This window comes from Schistosoma haematobium, chromosome 6 (assembly GCF_000699445.3).
Source record: "Schistosoma haematobium chromosome 6, whole genome shotgun sequence".
Classification (NCBI taxonomy): Eukaryota; Metazoa; Platyhelminthes; class Trematoda; order Strigeidida; family Schistosomatidae; genus Schistosoma; species Schistosoma haematobium.
The window spans coordinates 1,267,182-1,286,890 of record NC_067201.1 but is presented as its reverse complement, the minus strand read 5'-3'; the positions used below and the strand labels follow the sequence as shown (position 1 = coordinate 1,286,890).

General features: G+C 36.6%; 1 protein-coding gene across 1 annotated transcript in view; it reads left to right on the top strand.

The window, feature by feature from the left end:
• The window catches only part of FAF1 (pre-rRNA processing and 40S ribosomal subunit assembly), a 37,086-nt gene extending 30,161 nt beyond the window's left edge, over positions 1-6,925 (top strand). The window contains exons 11-12 of the mRNA XM_051216639.1: positions 1,227-1,598; positions 3,374-6,925. Coding sequence (XP_051065230.1) covers positions 1,227-1,598; positions 3,374-3,454 — 453 coding nt within the window. The 3' untranslated portion in view covers positions 3,455-6,925. The remainder of the gene's footprint in view (positions 1-1,226; positions 1,599-3,373) is intronic.
• The last annotated feature ends 12,784 nt before the right edge of the window (positions 6,926-19,709 follow it).

Genomic DNA, 19,709 nt, shown 5'->3' with positions numbered 1-19,709 from the left:
TACTAAGATTTACCAAATTTCAGTCAAAAATATCGACAAGAGCATAATCGAAATCATTTCAAATTGAATTATAATTGAATTCACGAGTCGATCTAAGCTAGACCACCATTGAAAACCTGGAAGCACTGGGAAGCCGTTTCTTTCTAGTATAGGACTTCTCGGCAGTGCACATCCACAATCCTGCACGCGGGCCTTCGGTCTCGCGCAAGAACTCTGAATCTCTAGACCACGAAGAGGGCATCCCAATCTACCCATGGTCTTGCGCAACCATTCATCCATTATCTGAGATAGATACCCATCTCTACTCGACACGGATTGGATTACACTGGTCACGGCGCCTCACTAGAACTCCAGGAAATCCATTTTGAAGCTAGTCACTAGTGAACACACGATTATTATCAGTATGAGGATTTGTGGATATTGTGAAAATAATACAGAAGTGTTATTCTATAACAGAAGGAGGAGTTTAGAAAAGGTTATCGCTAGAAGTAACAGACCTCACCTTACCTGATAGGTTTCTGTCTCCTGTCGTAATACCTTAAAATTATTAACTAACACACTTAAAATTCAAAAAGATCGTATGTGACCGGCTCCAAGCAATTGTCCTTCGGGCGTTGCAGTCCGCTCCCATGTCGCGAAGACCGTTACTTCTAGTCACGTTTTCTTTTCAGGCCCGTTCAGTAGAAGTATCTCTTCACGATGTGTCTGAAGAAAAAATAATAACCACCCTTATACCTGTAACAACACTCTAGGTCCTCATTTCAGTGATCAAATTTTTTCGTCACTTCTGAACAATTCTGCTATCTCCTGTGTTTAACAGTTCACTGATGACTTGTTTGCCACCCACCAGTGATGTTGACTATTCGAGTTAATGTAATGTTATTCTTGGTCTCCAGAAAACACATTTTGAACTAACTACTTTTCATAACTTTCAGTGTTCGCTAATTCACACTGTACCATCATCGGTAGAATCTGTTTTAAATGTTTTAACTTTCCTTTGTCACTTCCGCTAAACGAGTTGGTAGCAAAAGTTACTGGGTTCGAGTGCTTATTTGAAATAAAGGTTTCAAATAAGACGAAACACATTTCTTGGATTCCACTGTTAGCCACAATCGTTGTATTCAATTCCATTATTTGTTAATTATGTTCTTAAAGTTACTTGTAAATGTTATATATTTATTGTACCCTATTTCATTCACCCCGCTCCCCACCTACATCCAACAAAGGAATGGGAACGTGCCAAAGCCAAAGCAGAAGAAGATAAACGTAAACAACTTGAAGAAGAAAAACGTATAAATGATGAAATAAAAGCTACACAACATCGATTATTTATGGCTGCTAGTTTACCGCCGGAACCACCTACACCAAAAACACCAGCAGCTGAAGCATTTTTATCTACACCAAATGGTGTTGACGGTATTACAACGTTGCGTTTTCGTTTACCTCCTCAGTGTTCTAATGATCCGAATGTAAAGCATAGTACAATGATTCGACGTTTCGCTGGCTCAGATATTTTAAAACATGTATTTATGTTTATGGAATCGAAAGGTTATTCCAAATCAGATTATAAACTCTTCACTACATATCCAATCCGAGATGTAAGGGTTTGTAGTGCTATTGTTTTTTTTAATGTGCTGAATTGTGATGGATGTTGTTGTCGTCAACCAAACAGGTTTTCATGCTTCATTACATCAAACTATGTAGAGTGATTATAACAACAAAGTCAAAGTCGAATCATCATCAACATTAGAGCCAGGCACAGATGTTTTTTGACCCAAGTTATCATATGATATATACAAAAAGAGACGTAATTAACAAGATGAATGGCAGAAAAGACTGAAACAATGTAGTAGCAGTGATAGCGAAAAAGGCAAGGCATTAGGAACATGGTTCGAAATGACTGTTGAGGGTTGTGAATGGAGGGATACTGAAATTCAGGGGTGGATTCATTTAGGCCGTTGTGAATAATATTGAACCATATCACCTAGTGTCTCGATTGGTCGTGATTATCGCACAATCCCTGACCAGGTAATCCATATTTACCGATATAACTAAGATCAACAGTCAATCATTACATGAATAGATGCCATATCTTGGTTTAATTTCCCCTAGCTTTCTTGCATTTTAATTCTACATTAGTGAACACCGTACGGCGAGGTAGGTGGTGGTTAGACATACATAAAAGATGTCTTAATCATCGCGGTTGATACTGATTTACATCACCTACCAGTCTCCGACCTCTACCAAGTATCCTTTGTCTAACCCCAACATTGTAATATAGAACGTTACTTAATCTAAAAACCACTTTCAGAACTGTTTTATGTATACATGTGACAACTTATTTGAAGATTATTTACATGATTATAGACCCCTAACAGTTGCTGAATTCAAAGATCTCGGTTTACAGATCTGAATAACTTTGATTAGACAACTATTTTAAACGAAAGTACACAATGAACTGTATTTTTTTCCTTTTTGTGTCTGTATATACACACCCGCAATCACATCAAAAATCAAACCCTGAGTCTAGGTTTCGTACAAGGTGGTACTCATCAGACAGAAGTACCTGTAATCCCAAGCGAACTAGTGTTATTTGTGAGATCGAACACCATATCACTCAAATTCAGAGTATAAGACATTATCACTAAGCCATGCAATCGACGGCTGACCTCCTATAGGACAGATATTTACAATTGACTGACCACTTACTAGTAGTTTTTTTAATCGTGATTCAGCCAAACAAGTGTCATGTGTAAATGACATTGTTGGAACAACTTTACTGGATCACCGTAGTCGATCTTTTCAAATACATACACTTAATTGTGTTCATAGTATAGGGGGATTTATGGAGATTATTGATTTTGATTGGAATGACGAACGGACCATAGTTAAAAGATAATTAGTATAGGACACCTGAGTGTTGCTGTTTCTGGAATCTACGGTATCATTTTTCACTAGTAATGCTAGTCCTGGAGTTGTCATGAAAAGCTGTGACCATTGCCGTTCCACCATGTCGCAGGTATGCAACAGTTATCCATCTCAGTCAATGGATGAGGGCTATACAATATTGTGAATTAATTAAAATCGGACATTAACACCATTGAATACCAGGTCAATAGTCTAGAGGTTAGGCGTTCTCATGTGAGACCGTAGATCCTTGATTTTCGATCCCCAGACAGCGTAGTCATGGATGCGAACTGCTGAGGAGTTCCATACTAGGATAGAACGACTATCTAGGGCTTTCATTTTTTCAATTCGTGATTTAAACTTATTGATGGAGATGATATATGTGTTATTATAAGCTCTTAACGATTTACAATATCTTTATTGCATAATATTAACCCCTTTTCTCTCTCCCTTATTTAAATTATAGTTAACTTTGATGGATGAAAATATGACTTTAGCTAATTTAGATCTTGTTCCACAAGAAACACTTACTTTGGAATTACGTTAAAAAAACAACAACAGGAAATGTCAAATAATCGACTGCACACACACCCCTCGCCATTTTGTTTGTTTATTCAGAATATTCATTATATATATATATATATATATATATATATATATATATATATATATATATATATGATGTATGATGTAATTGTATGGTACAGTTACTGCAAACACTGTGTACTTGTTTTTGGGTTTATTATTCTTATTATTCTTATGATTTTGTTACACAGTCCATTCTGTACATTTACTTATACATACATACATACATACATACATACATACATACATACATACATACATACATACATACATACATACATACATACATACATACATACATACATACATACATACATACATACATACATACATACATACATACATACATACATACATACATACATACATACATACATACATACATACATACATACATACATACATACATACATACATACATACATACATACATACATACATACATACATACATACATACATACATACATACATACATACATACATACATACATACATACATACATACATACATACATACATACATACATACATACATACATACATACATACATACATACAAAGTGTGTAATTGATGAATCCGCTTTTATTTTTCCTTTCATATTTATTAAGTTTTCTTATATATTTAATAGTGTGTTTTATTTGTCCCATTTATCATTCAAATCCCCAATACACACACACGTTTATACACAACCATAATTTCATCAGCATAGTTTTATTTACCTCTTCCTTATTTTGTCTCTTTTCTTCTTTTTCTTTTTTTCTTTCAATCTGTTCATTGTGAAATTTCTAGGCCATAGATTGAAATTCTTCACATGGACCATTAAAAATTCATCTACACTTTTTTCTTCTTCTTCTTCTTCTTTTTCTTCTTCCATTCAATGATGTGTGTACATTTTGAATAACTTGGTTTTCTCTTTGTTCATTTTGTGATTGTCTTTGTCTCTCTCTGTGTGTGTGTGCGTTTGTTTGTTTGTTTGTGTTAAATGTTTTTCTTTGTTAAAATGCATCGTTTATTATTCAGATTTATTTATTTATATAAATTGTAGATTGTATACTATGGAAATGGTTGTTTGTTTATTCTTTTATTCATTTCACTAAGTAACTATTAAAGATCATTTCAACTATCTTAATGATTAATTCTATGCACATTCATTCGTTAAAGGGAGAAGTATCACATTCTGTTGTTTAGAGTAAATATAGATGCAGAAAATAAAATTATATCATTGTGTTCTTCTTCTTTTTCTTCTTCTTTAATCTGTTTTTTTTCTTAAGTTTATTATTTTCCTTTTTGAAAGTTTCTTCTTATAAGTTTCATCATAATATGATATGGATGGATTAGATTACTTGTCTGATACTCTCTTTTTGTTTACTATCTACATATAGGATCTAAATGTGGTTATTTGATCTACACCCAGCTACTGTGATCGGTCAGTCATTCAACAACGTAGAACTTCGTACATACGTACATCAGTTCAAGTTGCCATACCGTATTAGCACACTAATACAATTGTCGATACGAATCCCATAGTAATAAGAGTATAAGCAGTAATCGGAAATATCAGGGCTTGAAGATGTTATTCAAGGAGTGTAATACAGTGAAATAAATTTGGAAAGAGAAAAAAGGAAGGAACATGAAGAGTTAAGAAGATTAGAATTTTGAAGAACACAAAGAGTGGATGCACCTGCGCCATTGCAAACGAATTTAAGACATGTCATTCAAGGTCTCTAACCATCGATTGTTATCATCTCACGGATCCCAACCAGCTAGTCTACAACTACCAACATGACTCAGTCCACTTGTCAGTGAATCCATGGACTTGTGCCATGTTTTGGTCTGGCCACCCCTAGCTTTCTTCCAACCTACTCCTATACCACTGAACATCGCACGTCGAGGCAGTCGGTCGTTGGGCATACGTAACACGTGTCCCAGCCATCTCAACTGATGAAGTTTCACTTTTTCATCAATCGATTTGCCATCCTAACCTAGTACCCGTTTCCTAACAACTGCATTACTTACTCGATGGTCCCATGATATACGAGCAATATTTCGAAGACACCTATGATAAAATAGTAGTAACTTACGAATATCCTCTACTCTTACCGACCATGTTTCACTGCCATAAAGTAGGACGGAACGAACTGCTGCGCAGTAAACCCGTCCTTTGGTTGATAGACGGATATCTCGCCTACGCCATAAATGACGCAAGTTGGTAAAAGCTAGTCGAGCCTTCTGTAACCGTGCTGAGATTTCGTCACACACCAGACCACAAGGGCTGATGAGACTACCAAGATAAGTGAAGCGGTCGACACGCTCAACTACTTCACTCCCTATTATTACTTCGGGTATCGATGCAACCCAATCCTGAAGTGACATTTTTCATTTCGAGGGGGGCGGTGAGGAAAGTGTTATCTCTTAAAGCACGTCAATGACAGCGACTGTGGGAGCTCAAGCGATCCACTATTCAAGTATCTGAGAGATTAGACTGCATCTTGTTGGTGCAGTTGTGACGTAAGAAGAAAATATACTTGTATGATGTTAAGTTAGATGCAACGTTTTAGTTTTTACGAAGTCCCTATCTATATTCTTTTCGAGTCCGGGTGTAACAGTTTATTTACCGACTGATTACTGACTTTGACTAGTGAGATGCTTAGGTTCACATGAATAACCTTGAGCACTGGCGAAATAATCTTGACTCTCATTGTTCCGCTAATCTGAGCACCTTTTTCTCTCATCCATATTTAAGTTCAGATAAGAGAACAGTGCAGCCAAACTTCTGTTTTTATATTCCAAGCACGTAGTATCTTCGTTTCAAATAGCCATTAATTTTTATATATAAATCATTAGATCCCAACACAATCGAAATAAGAAGTATTTAACATACAATCTTACCATGAATGGCAAAGACTAGTGCAAACTGTACATGATTAGTGAACAACAATTAAGGAATAATGCAACGCCATAGTAATAATTAGTAAGTCTAACGAACGAAAGCTAACAAGGCTAGAAATATCGCAATTCAATAATCTAATGACATAATGATTATACAATCAAATTATTATTAGTAATAGTCTGTAAAATTATTTCAAAAGTCATAATGTCCTCGGTGTTCACTCTATCACAATAAAATCTTAACACACTTTTCAATTTCACTTCATGTTGTTTTAATTGTATCTTCCCATTGTCATTTCGGATTGCAATTGATCACTCTCTTATTGGCATGTGTGCATCCTGTGCGGATTGCCTCAATATATAGCCTTAAGTCACAAGCATTTTAAGTGAAGATGGATAGTGGCTAGCAGTGGTATCCAGTATGACGCACGTTTCGTTGTATTTTGGGCTCGTCCATTGCAGTCCTAAATAATAATGGGAAGATTCAAGTAAAATAATGCCAAGTGAATTGTAACTTCGCCCCATTGAACAAGCAGGCGGCTGTCAGGAGTCAGTAGCTAAATGGGGAACGCGATGGCGCTCTAAACGAACAGTACTGGGTTCGAGTCCCAAGGTGAACATCAACTCTGGGATGCAGGTACATCCAGCTGACAGGTCCCAAATAGGACCAGACGAGTGTCCTGAATTTCGCTGCTAGTCACTATCCATCTTTACTTAAAAACTTCAATTTGTTCTGAACAAGACTGAATTTTGGTGGGATACCCACTCTTCACTGGTTTGTTACACAAAATGTTTTCTTTTGAGGTATTCACAATGTCATATACACAGTGATTATATACCTGCTCAACGTATTGATTTTCAGTAAGATATTGAAGTGATCGACTGGGGTTTTCTTTGTTTACAATAATAACAGTGGAGTTGTCTTGCAACCCCAAAAACACACACTGATTATGATCAAATCTCGTTGTTACTTCTGGAAACCTGATTTCTCTCATTAATGAATTGAAGAATGTCAATAGATACTTCATTGAGAATAAACCTCTTTATGTGGATTTTTAAGTGGTTTAAAATTACATTCAAGTGATTGGATAAATTGTTCAATCAAATCTCTTAGATCACACGTCAGTAGAATACAAAATTTAGAGTAGAAAACTGTTGACTCAATGAAACAATGAACTAAAATATGAATTCTTAGTATATTTACACGTCAAATGTGTCTAATCTTACATGATGTATGTGGTCAAAGAAACAGTTTTTCGTGTCACTTAAGTATTTTAATTGTTGAATTCATGAGTTGATGTAAGCTAGACCACTATAGAAAAGCTGAGAACACTGGACGGCCGTTTCGTTGTAGTATGGGTCTTCTCATTAGTGTGCATCCACAGCCCTACATGTGGGATTTGAGCCCAGGACCTGCGGTCTCATGCATGAACGCTTAACCTCTAGACCACAAAGACTGTATCCAACGTTGTTAATGTATAATTTTAATCAATCCATGATCTTGTACAACCATTTATCTATTGTCTGAACAGGATGCTTATCTCTACCTGAAACAGATTGAACTCCATTGGTCACGGTTTTTCATCAGAACTCTAAGAAATCCATCTTGAAGTTAGTCACTAGTGAGCACATGATTATTAAGATCAGAATGGAGATTTATAGAGATTTTAGTTATTAAACGATATATATTTATTTGCAGTGTGTAACGAATATAACCTTTAAAAGTACATCGTTTCATTTGTGTTTATGCACCGGAAGGTAACCTAAATGTACTTTATAATATCTGAATACAATCTATATATATATATATATATATATATATATATATATATATATATATATATATATATATATATATATATATATATATATCAGTACGTGAATTTACACATACCTAAACATCATATTGCACAATACTAATTATTACTGCATCAAGATATCAGTTTTGTAAACGGTAAAGTGTCAATAAAAATTTGACTGATTTATTTCTTTGTAATTAATATAGATGAAAATAAGTTGTTATCTTAAAGTTTCACTGCTAGTCATCATCTATCTCTTACAATTGATTGATCACTGGGTGGTGATCAATGTCATGCTTGTCTAGTCCTTATTAGTGCAGATCGAATGCTATCGATCATGTTACAATGTGGCCACCAGTCTAGGTGACTCGACACTGCGGGCACTATGTATTGAGATTTAGATGGTGGTTGGAGGTCTCCTGTTGACTACCTCCAACCACCATGTAAATCATCTATCTCTGCTCATAATGATAGAATTATATTCAAAAGATTTTTCAACGAGATTGTGAATATCTTGGAGATTATTCAATTTGAAACTAATTTACTGACAATGATGAGCCTTATTTATAAAGAAAAGCCAATTTTATAATAGTTAGAATATAAATGTTTAAGTTAACATGAGGAGTTCGGCTTCAGATGTAGAGTTAAAAGTTTAAACTGCGGTCAGGAATAGAACAGAAGAATGCTTTGGCCTTAAATACTCTGGTGCAGTTGAGAGTGGGGCGAGTCAGTGCTCCCTCTCGAAATGTTCTCAAGTGGCTATGAGCATACAACTTGTTATGACCTTGTGATGTCTGGTTTTTCTATCGCACGATTTATCTACCAATCCGAATACGACTTATACGAATCTTCACACTAGGCCAACCAATGACGTTCAACCGGTGTGGGCAGTTTAGCGTCCTTATTGGTCCTATGTCTTACGAGCCCTTCCACTTGAGTACAGAACACAATACCAGCTTCCGAATCAGAGCAGATCAGACCAGAATCAGAGCAGATCGTTTATTTCAGGCATACTTAGTTTATATATCAATCACACAGACCGCAACGTACCATAAAATAGGAAATAATATTTGTACACAAATAAGCCCAAAAAGTGGCTGTGAATGTGGGAGGCAGTAGTTAGTAAACTGAACATAACTTAAGAACCGTAAATCGTACAATAATAAATTATAGGCCAAAATAAAGCTTGTCATAAGAGGGATATAAATATACATAGTGTAATTGTTGAGTAGTTATACAATAAGAATATTAGTCCATGAATAGTCCTCGGAAGTTACCTGTAGTTTAATCTTCACCGGATATAACACAACTACTGCCAGATAAGTCCTACTGATCGCCTTCTCGTGGTAGGGGTGTTGTTTACGAAATTGAGAGGACAAATAGCCAATGTTCATCGCTTTAACCGGATTGATGGATATGGAGGATCCACCTAGGAGGACTGGGAAACCCTGATTACAAACCAACGGTATACATGGGCTCCAGGATCCTAAGGGAACAAATGGCGTATGAACACTTTGTTGCTTACCGGCTACCATGGGACTGCATCTGTTTACGTTGCCCCAATGCTCGGGGTGTGGCTTTCTAAGAAAACCACCTGCTTCGATTTGAGCTCCCGGGCAGTATCTCATCCCGGATTATATAATGATATGTCGATTATATCAGGAGGGGTTTTGTTAATATTACAGTGATTTTTAATAGTTGAGATCATGAGTCAATTGAAGCTAGACCACCATTTAAAAACCTGGAAGCACTAGATGGCCGTTTTGTCCTACTATGAGACTCCTTAGCGGTGCGCATCTACGATCCCACCTTGCAATATTCGAACCCAGGACCTATCAGTCTGGCATGCGAGCGCTTAACCACTAGACCACTGAGCCGGCATCTAATAGTGCTAATTTTTCACTTCAACTAATCTCAGAAATTGAGTGAAACATAAAAAACCATTGTCTTCATTGAGTTATTATCTCACAACAAACTCAGTTGAACCCCACTGATCATAACTTCTCACTAGAACTCCACGGGATCCATCTTGAACCCGGTCACTATTGAGCGCATATTGATTCATATCAGAAAGAGGGTTTTGTAAAGATTGTAGTCATTTTAATAATTGAATTCATGAATCAATTAAAGGTAGATCACAATTTGAAAATCATTCAATATTGTTTCACTTACTTGTAATAAAAGTCTTATTATTATACTTCACATGTAGATTAAATACAACAATAAAGTAGAATACAATCATGTGTAATTCACTATTTCAAGGTTAATGCTTAAATCAATATCATGTGCTTTCTATTATGATTTGATATAATGATGATGATAATTCCTTGAAACACTTTCAAGTATGGACATTCTTATTGAAGAAGTAAAGTGATTTAATGGAAATTGATTTCATTTGTAATTGTTGTTTGTTATAGTCAAGTCCTATTGAGTATATCATTGATAACTATAGATTATTAAAAGATTTTTCGATAAGACTATGATTTATGAACGATCTTCGAGCGATGCTAGACTGATCTTGAGAATGCCTACCTAATAATTAAGACCAAATGAGGACTATAAACTTGTATAAGGAATTAGAATTATGATTTACAGTTGATGATTAAGGTAATATACAATTGATTGATCACTGGGTGATGATCAATGTCAGATCTTTTTTAGTACATATCGAATCCTATCAAACAAGTTGCAATGTGACCACTAGTCTAGGTGACTCGACATTGTGTGTCAGACGCGGTCCGGATAGTTCAGTGATAACGTCTCTGAATTTGGAAGCTGGGTGGCACGGGATTGAATCCATCAGTGAATATCAGTTCCTTCAAGATTATAGGTATACCTTACTAACGAGTGTCATGTAGCACGAAACCTACGTCAAACTGGGTTTACTGTTGACTACTTCCAATCATCTGTATCAGTAGGCCCCAACATACACGAAGGAAAAACCAAGATCCTCAAATACGATACAGAGAACACTAACCCAATCACATTGGATGGAGAAATTCTGGGAGATGTGGAATCTTTCACTTACCTGGTCAGTAGCATCACCGATAAACAAGGAGGATGTGATGCAGACGCAAAAGCGAGGATCGGCAAATTGAGGGCAGTATTCCTGCAGTTGAAGAACATATGGAACTGAAAACAACTGTCAACCAATATGAAAGTCAGAATCTTCAATACGAACGTCAAGACAGTTCTAGTGTACAGAGCTGAAACTTGGAGAACCACTACAACCATTATCAAGTATTAATAAATAGTTGTCTACCCAAGATACTCAACATCCGTTGGTCAAACACCATCCTCAACAGCCTTCTGTGGGAGAGAACAAACCAACTTCCAGCTGAAGAAGAAATCAGGAAAAGACGATGGAAATGGATAGGACATACATTACGCAAATCACCAGACTGCGTCACAAGGCAGGCCCTCACTTGGAGTCCTCAAGGTCAAAGGAGGAGAGGACGACCAAAGAACACATTACGTCGGGAAATAGAAGCAGATATGAAAAGGATGAATAACAAGTGGAAAGGATTGCTCAGGACAGGGTTGGATGGAGAGTGCTGATGGGCGGCCTATGCTGCTCCACGACGAGTAGCAGGCGTAAAGTAAGTACATTCAACCATCTAACTCGTTTTACACAATAACATTTTCATTGTCTATGTAAAGAATACTATTTAAAGTGTAATGAGACATATGAATTTACTAGTAAACTTATTAGAATTTTCATTTATAAATCATACACAATTTCTATTTACATAAACAAACACTCAATTCTTTAGTGATTACAACTATTATATAACACCAACTTTAGTTTAATTTAGTTCAGTTATTGTTGTGTGTGTGTGTGTGTTTCTTTTCTCCAGCACAATCTCAATTGTGTAATACGTGATTTATACATACTTATTTGTATCTTATTGATTTGAATGGATATTATTCATTTATCTCTAATGTTACTTATATTGAATCAGTATAATGGATATTTTCTAATGTATATTCCATTGAAAACCTTGGGAGGCTGTTTTTTTTTTGTTTGCATGAATATGAATTCATCAACTAGAAATCATGATTCTGTACCCAGGACTCGAACCTGAAACCTTTCACTTACTTTGCTTACGCCTATTACTCCTAATGGAACATAGGCCGCCGACCAGCATTCTCCAACCCACTCTATCCTAGGCCTTCTTTTCTAGTTCTAACCAATTTTTGTTTATTTATCTCATGTCCATCTCCATTTCCCGGCGTAATGTGTTCTTTGGTCTTTCTCTTTTCCTTTAGCCTTCAGGATTCCATGTGAGGGCTTGTCTACTGACGCAGTTGAGTGCTTTCCTCAATGTGTGTCCTATTTACTTCCAGTGCTTCTTCCTGATTTCTTCCTTTACTGGAATGTGGTTTTTTCCCTCTGTTATAACGTGAAAAATATTTGCTGCGGATTAAGGGTAGAGAATTATTGCTCGGACCAAAGACGCGCAAACACGTAGAACGACCTAGGGTTCTGATTGGTCTCGCTTCCCTGTCTAGCCCAGCCAGATGAGTCCAGAACGCAAGTCACAGCCTCGGATATATGAATCATTATATTTCAAACATACTTTGTTTATATACCAGTCAAGCAGACCACAACGTACCATAAAATAGAAAATAACATTGTACAATAATGGCCAACAGGAAAATAACACGTTAAATAAATATTGACCAATAAGATGATACCATTTCATGTCCAAGGATAGCATTAGGCTTAACAGGATAATTTTTGGGATATTTTCCTGAATATCCCAACACCCTCCTACAGTAGGTTGTTGCTGAGTGTCTGGCCAACGGATCCGAAGTATTTTGCGTAGACAACTGTTAATAAACACCTGTATCTTCTGAATGATGGCTTTCGTAGTTCTCCAGATTTCCGCCCCATACAATAGAACTGTTTCGAACTGTCTTCTTGTATTTAACGTGTACAGTGTTATAACTTGTGACCTATGACCATTTAATACATAACGTAATGATACCGCCAATTAGAAAACAGAGGCTTATCAACTGGATTAAGTACACATAAAACCCGTAAGAGCAGCCTAAAGTCCGTATCGATCCTTCTTCCTGTCTAGCCCTGCTTGTTGAGTCCAAAACACCAATCTCAGCCTCTGTAATATGATTCATGTATTTCAAACATACTGAGTTTGTATACAAACCAACCGGACCACATCATACCATAAAATAGAAAATGACATATGTACAAGCTCTAACCAAAAGTGGTTGTGAATGTGGGAGAATGTAATTAATGGACCGAGCATAACTCAAGAATGGTAAATCGTATAATAACAGTTCATAGGTCAAAATAAAGCTCATAATAAGAGGGACACGAATATGAATACTTTAGCTACTGAATAATTATACAATAAAAATTTATGTGTGTGATTAGTTCATAAATAGATTCCAAAAGTTACCATTCATTATTCTCCTCCGGATATAACACAGTTACGACACAAGTTTTATATGTGAATAAGAATATGACTTATGTCAATTCACTTAAACTTATGTATTTCTAATTAGTGAAGATTTAGAAAAGTGAAAATTTCGATGGTGTATCGTGATAGTGTGACAAATATACAATAATGAAGTGACCAGATCTATTGTTAGTGATGTACACACTTTATTCCCATTAGATATTAAAGTGATAAGAAGTGTTCAAGCAACAACAACAACAACAAAACTACTCAACAGTTTCATATTCTTATTGATAGACTCATAGACTACTTATACTACCGCTAGTTATATATTTATGAGTATTAAAATAACTTAATTGATTGATAAAATATCATACTGATTAATATGATTGGCTTAATAATTTGATAGCATTACCGATACCCAAATTACTACCAAACATTTGTCAGGAGAAGAGATCACTGGCCGAAATAATTAAAATGTTTATGATTACAGAGAGAAACCATTCAACGAATGTGGTAGTAGTAGTAGTAGTAGTAGTAGTAGTAGTAGTAGTAGTAGTAGTAGTAGTAGTAGATGAGGAAAATAAAAATCAGATCGCTGAACAATTGAGATCTAACAGAATTGCAAATAATCCTGGACTACATTATCGATACGTAGACAGAAAATCAACGTATGACGGATGTGATGAACAATCAATATATTTACTGTACAGTCAAATATTTTATGTTGTGTTTAAACCTATCCTAACAATACAATACAATTTCATACTGAGTACAATGAATTCGAGTTCGTGACTTTTTCCTATCGAAGTTCTAGACTTATTGGAACTAGTACCATTTAGTTAGCTGTTCAGTTTCGAATATGACGTCAGAATACTGAATGCATGCTCCTTCCTGTTTGAGAGTCGTCACCCGAGTATACTCGTATCTCAGTATCGCTTCTTTCTTTAAGGAACGGGTCAGACTGACAGTGCTACGCCTTCCCGCCCTCCCTGTTTCTGTCAACTAGCCAGCAGCATGCAGAGCCTAGAGAACAAGGATAGGCCAACCTACTCATGAAGGTACATCTCGCTGTTAGTCAAGTTTAGGTCTGCATAAGTGCAAATATCTATGCCACCAAAAAATAAACCTCATTAAATATTGTGGACTTTTCATAATGTGACTACTTGATCTATGAGATCTTCAGATGCAGTTACATCAATTTATGCACTTATTTGGATTTACCGTACTGTTCTTCTGAATTAAACGACGTAATGAAGCAACAAGTCTCTAATCAAGAGCTACTTTATCAGAAATATGACTAATACGATAATCTTGATGAAGTTAAACACCTTTAAGATCACTAATTACATTATCGATCACTCCTCAATGAATTGTTATCCATGCTTTTAAGCGAATAGGTATAATTTTTAATTAAACTTCTATCAGTGTGACTTTGAGTACAAGTCGGATTAGGATAACTGAGTAATTAACCAAAATTCTCGATGTTCGGGAAGTCAATAACTTCGACTGCCCCGCAAATAATACAAAAAATCTCAGGATTTGGGATGAAACACTTCGGGATTTGTATAAACTCTCTTTTGAGATTAAGCAGCTAATCGATCACCCATCTGGACATGAAGTTGGTCACCAAAATTAAACTTGTCATCCCGTTTCCACAATTTGACGATAAATTCTCTGACCTTCTACTTGTTCTGACAAATCACTTTATGAAATTTTAACCTTTCACGGGATTCGAAATTTGTAAGTATTACATCATTTAGCAGTAGCTCTTCGAGAGTTGGGTAGGAAAGTGAAATAGGCTTATCTGGGAATGGAAAACTTTTTAGTGTGCTGTAGGCATCCCTTCCGATGACTTTTGGGAAGTTAGACACAATTTTATCATTCTTAGAATCTTTCCTTGTCATACTCCAGATTTTAGACCTTTATAATCCAATAATTTCCACAGAATAAAAACCTTTTTGATCTCTATATTTTCAATAAAAAAACAACACTTCAAGATGAGTATGATGATACTTCAACAGAAACACATGGGTTGTAGTTTAACGGAAATTCAAAACACAATCTAACTGCCAAACAAAAAGGACCCCAGCCTAAACATACCTGAAATCCTGAGAAAATGATCACGGTTTGAGATTATTCTCTCATAATCATGAACCTTAAAGACATCTCTTACCTTTCTTCCAGTCTGCAGGACAAATATGACAGGATTCCATGGGAAGAGTTGATCAGAAACATCGAAATTCCAAAAGTTGGACCACTAACGGTTATACGGCCTACTCGATGGATGGATTTCTAGCATTAAAATCTTCCAAGACTTCTTCATACGACATCCGCTAACACTGCTGATAAAGAGTGTTCTGCTAGCTAGTCACTTGCTGAAATCAGAAAGGTATGTGTAGATCCAGCCTGATATACAATATTCTGAGCGCCATCGCCTTTGAATTATCCATGGGAACTCTCACGAGTCGTTATTTAGTGAGAGCCTGCTCGAACATCTGGGCTACTTGTTTCTGCTATCTAAATATTTCAACAAGTTGTCTGCTTTTTATTTTGTTTTAACGTCTCATTATGTCTATTAATTGCACAATCTACACAGGCGCGTTTATGAAAAGCCTACGACCTTTCGCAGTACAAGTTACAAAAGATTACAATAAAAAAGATCACGGTTGTTGGTAATATGCGTTGAAAAGAATGAACAATAATCGTATGTCGATTTTCAAGCTGCTAAATTCTAACTGCCGATCACTTATTAACAAGGTTATCTATCTACAATATGTGTCGTGATTGTGGTGTCATCACAATTCAAAAATCTCGGTTAAATGATTTACAGGACGATTGCTTAGTATCACTACGTGATTTTAAAATTTATCGTCTAGATCGACCAAACAATAAAACCGAATTCCATAATTAAGGGGAAAATCTGACCTATTTTGAGGGAGCCGCCACAGTAAACTTTGGGAAAATGGCACAAAAACCCAAAAATTACCCAGAATCTTATTGCACTTTTGGAAAATCGGCTTATAGTTACTAATAAAACCCCAGAACTTTTCACAATTTTAGGGAAATTTCGCGTGTTTCTCCTAAATTTCGCCTGAATTTTGCGCTTTTCCCCAAAATTTCACCATAATCTTATTATTTTTTGCGAACTCGTTTGAGTGCAATACTTTTCAATAAATTTCTACGGATATAAAGGAAAAGCCAGGCGACAATACATACGTACAGTTTTTACTGCGATATTCCATTATTTCGAGTCAATTACGTAGTGCCAAAGAAACGTAGTTATTCGACCTATCGCTGTAATTAAAAGACTGATTCGTGACACATAGAAATGTTGGCGGGACTGTAATTTATGGAAGAGTCAATCAGAGACATTTTAGAGATTTCAAGGTTACAGCGCCAACTTCAGTGATTAATGCTAACGTACGGTCGGTTCTCAGGGATTTTCGTACAAAACGTGATAATTAAGCGTCTGTAACAAATAAAACGGCGGGACTATAATTCGTGGACGAATAAATCAGGTATAAGATAATAGATCTCGGATTTTAACGCGAAAGATTTACATCCATTTGGCTAAATAAATTTCTGTCATTATAGCTTATGTCAGTTCGTGATGAAAACCCTATATATAATTCCTGAGGCAAATTACGACAATTATCGCGAAATGGATGATAAAGGCACCAGTAACACTGGCTGCAGCCGGGTACTACAGTATGTGCGGATGATCGGAGAGCGTACAGACTCCTGCATAGACTTGCTTATGTGCATCGTGTCGTTATTCACAAGTAGCATTTTGTGCACTCAGCAACTGGAGTGCACATAAACAATATTGAAGTTTTGTGGTCCAGGCTGAAAGAGTTTTTGAGACTTCATCATGACTCCAGATGACGGCTATTCTGTAGCCATATGAATGATTCCCTCTACTGCATGCATTACAATTTTAGAACCTCTGAACCTCTTTCTAACCTTGACAAGAAGTGTATCCACTTTATTTCCTTGGTTTTCTACAATATATTTTTACTCTATACTGACTGTTCGCTGATTGGCTGTTATTTCTCAAGGTCACTTAAGATTCGTTCAAAGGTCTTCCATCACAATTGATTGATCACTGGGTGGTGATCAATGTCATGCTTGTCTAGTCCTTATTAGTGCAGATCGAATGCTATCGATCATGTTGCAATGTGGCCACTAGTCTAAGTGACTCGGCACTGCGGGCACTATGTATTGAGATTTAGATGGTGGTTGTAGGTAGTCAACAGGAAAGCCTGGACCCGGGTTTCGTGCTACTTGGCACTCGTCAGCAAGGTGTACGGCTCGAATAGCTCAGTGGTAACGTCTCTGACTGTGAAACTGGGTGACACGAGATCGAGTCCGCCAGGGAGCACCAGTTCCCTCAAGATTACAGGTACACCTTGCTGACGAGTGCCAAGTAGCACGAAACCCGGGTCCAGGGTTTCCTGTTGACTACCTCCAACCACCATCTAAATCTCAAAGGTCTTCCATAAATTAGAGTCTTGACGAAGTGTTTATTACGGTTTGTAAAAATACAAATCATTGATTTATACAAGGTTTTTTCATGGCTTTGTAACATAAGCACGTTACGTAGACGTTGAACTATCAGTCACAATGTTCTACAAAAATAAAAAAATTCCTTAGTTTATAAGCAAATGTCATGATATGAAAAACGTCCATGACGTACCAACGGTCTAATAATGTTAATAATGCGAACAAAAAACTTACAGTTACGTCTGTTAAAACTTGCGAAGCCATCTCTAAGCAAGATGGACAAGGATGAACTTTTTTAACGACAAGAAAATCTGTTTCGGTAAAAATATTGATCACGAAGTAATATCAAAACTGAAATATGCATTAGTTCAAACATGTAAGGGTGCTTTTAGCTCACCACTTCTTTGGATCGCCATCCACGCTTATTTACTTTATCTCTTGCGTCATGCAAGAAAGCTTGGCTTGCAACATCCATGGCGTGTAGTACTTCTTTTTCGGGACAGGTTGCACTACGGAATTGGGAACACAGAACACCCACAAACATATTAATACTGTATTGTGTACTTACTTTGAATCGTCCGGTAAAGTTTGTACTTACCAATACCAAATTGACTTTTAGTTCCGTGTAAAGTGCACGTCTTCGCCAGTTCCGGCGACAACAGGTAACTTAGACAGGCTTTTGCTGATTTACGAGGGTCATCACATATGAGCTCGTACAATCTGGTCACTTATAATTTGTCCAAACACCTGTTACAAACTACGAACTGATGACGGAACTTTAAGTCATCTAAAGCAACTTCAAAAAACTCAACTCCTCATGTGTTCTTAATAGGAAAGCAATAGGGGTGTCTGCTTGGTCGGTACGCCTGTTCATGACACCCATAGATGGGCGTTCATTGAAAGTGATAAGTTTATCCATTTTGCTAGACAGTTCAGTGACTGCTTTCAGAATCTTTTTCAGCGTTTTACTGTCATCGTTGCACAACCCTTTCTTATCATGATTGCATTAAATCCAACTTGCGGTTTATTAACTTCCGTTGATGTACATGGAAGCGGTGATGAGAAAACCTGTTTTCGATTAGCTACTTTATGAGCACTGATTAAATAGGTACATACTTCGCTACAAGTGAAACTTTTCCTGTCACAATGTTGACAACTGAAAAGTCGACCGGGGCGTAACTACATGAAGCAGTGGCTGTTTGTGAGACAATATTGCCACACTGCTCTGTAGCTGCGATGGTCCCTACTTCTGTGACGACAACTGAATTGACATTCTCATCGTCACTGCTCGTTAGCTGATAGTTTTTGATGAATTCCGCTTTTAACTTCCGCAACCTCCTGTAATAGGTTGATCTGGGACAGCCCATCAAGTCTCTGGTGGCATTAGCCCGCCTTTTAGCGATCTTATCAAGCGGTAAATTACTATTCTGAAAGAGACAATTAACTTGAGTTATACTGAATAGAAACAATAGTCGAAGTTCTGGACAATACAAATAACCAACCTGCATGGCGTGAGAAGTTTGAAAAAGTGCTATAAAGTCGATGACTCATTGTCTCGTGTATTTTTAACGTACTAAAACAAAACCTTAAATTC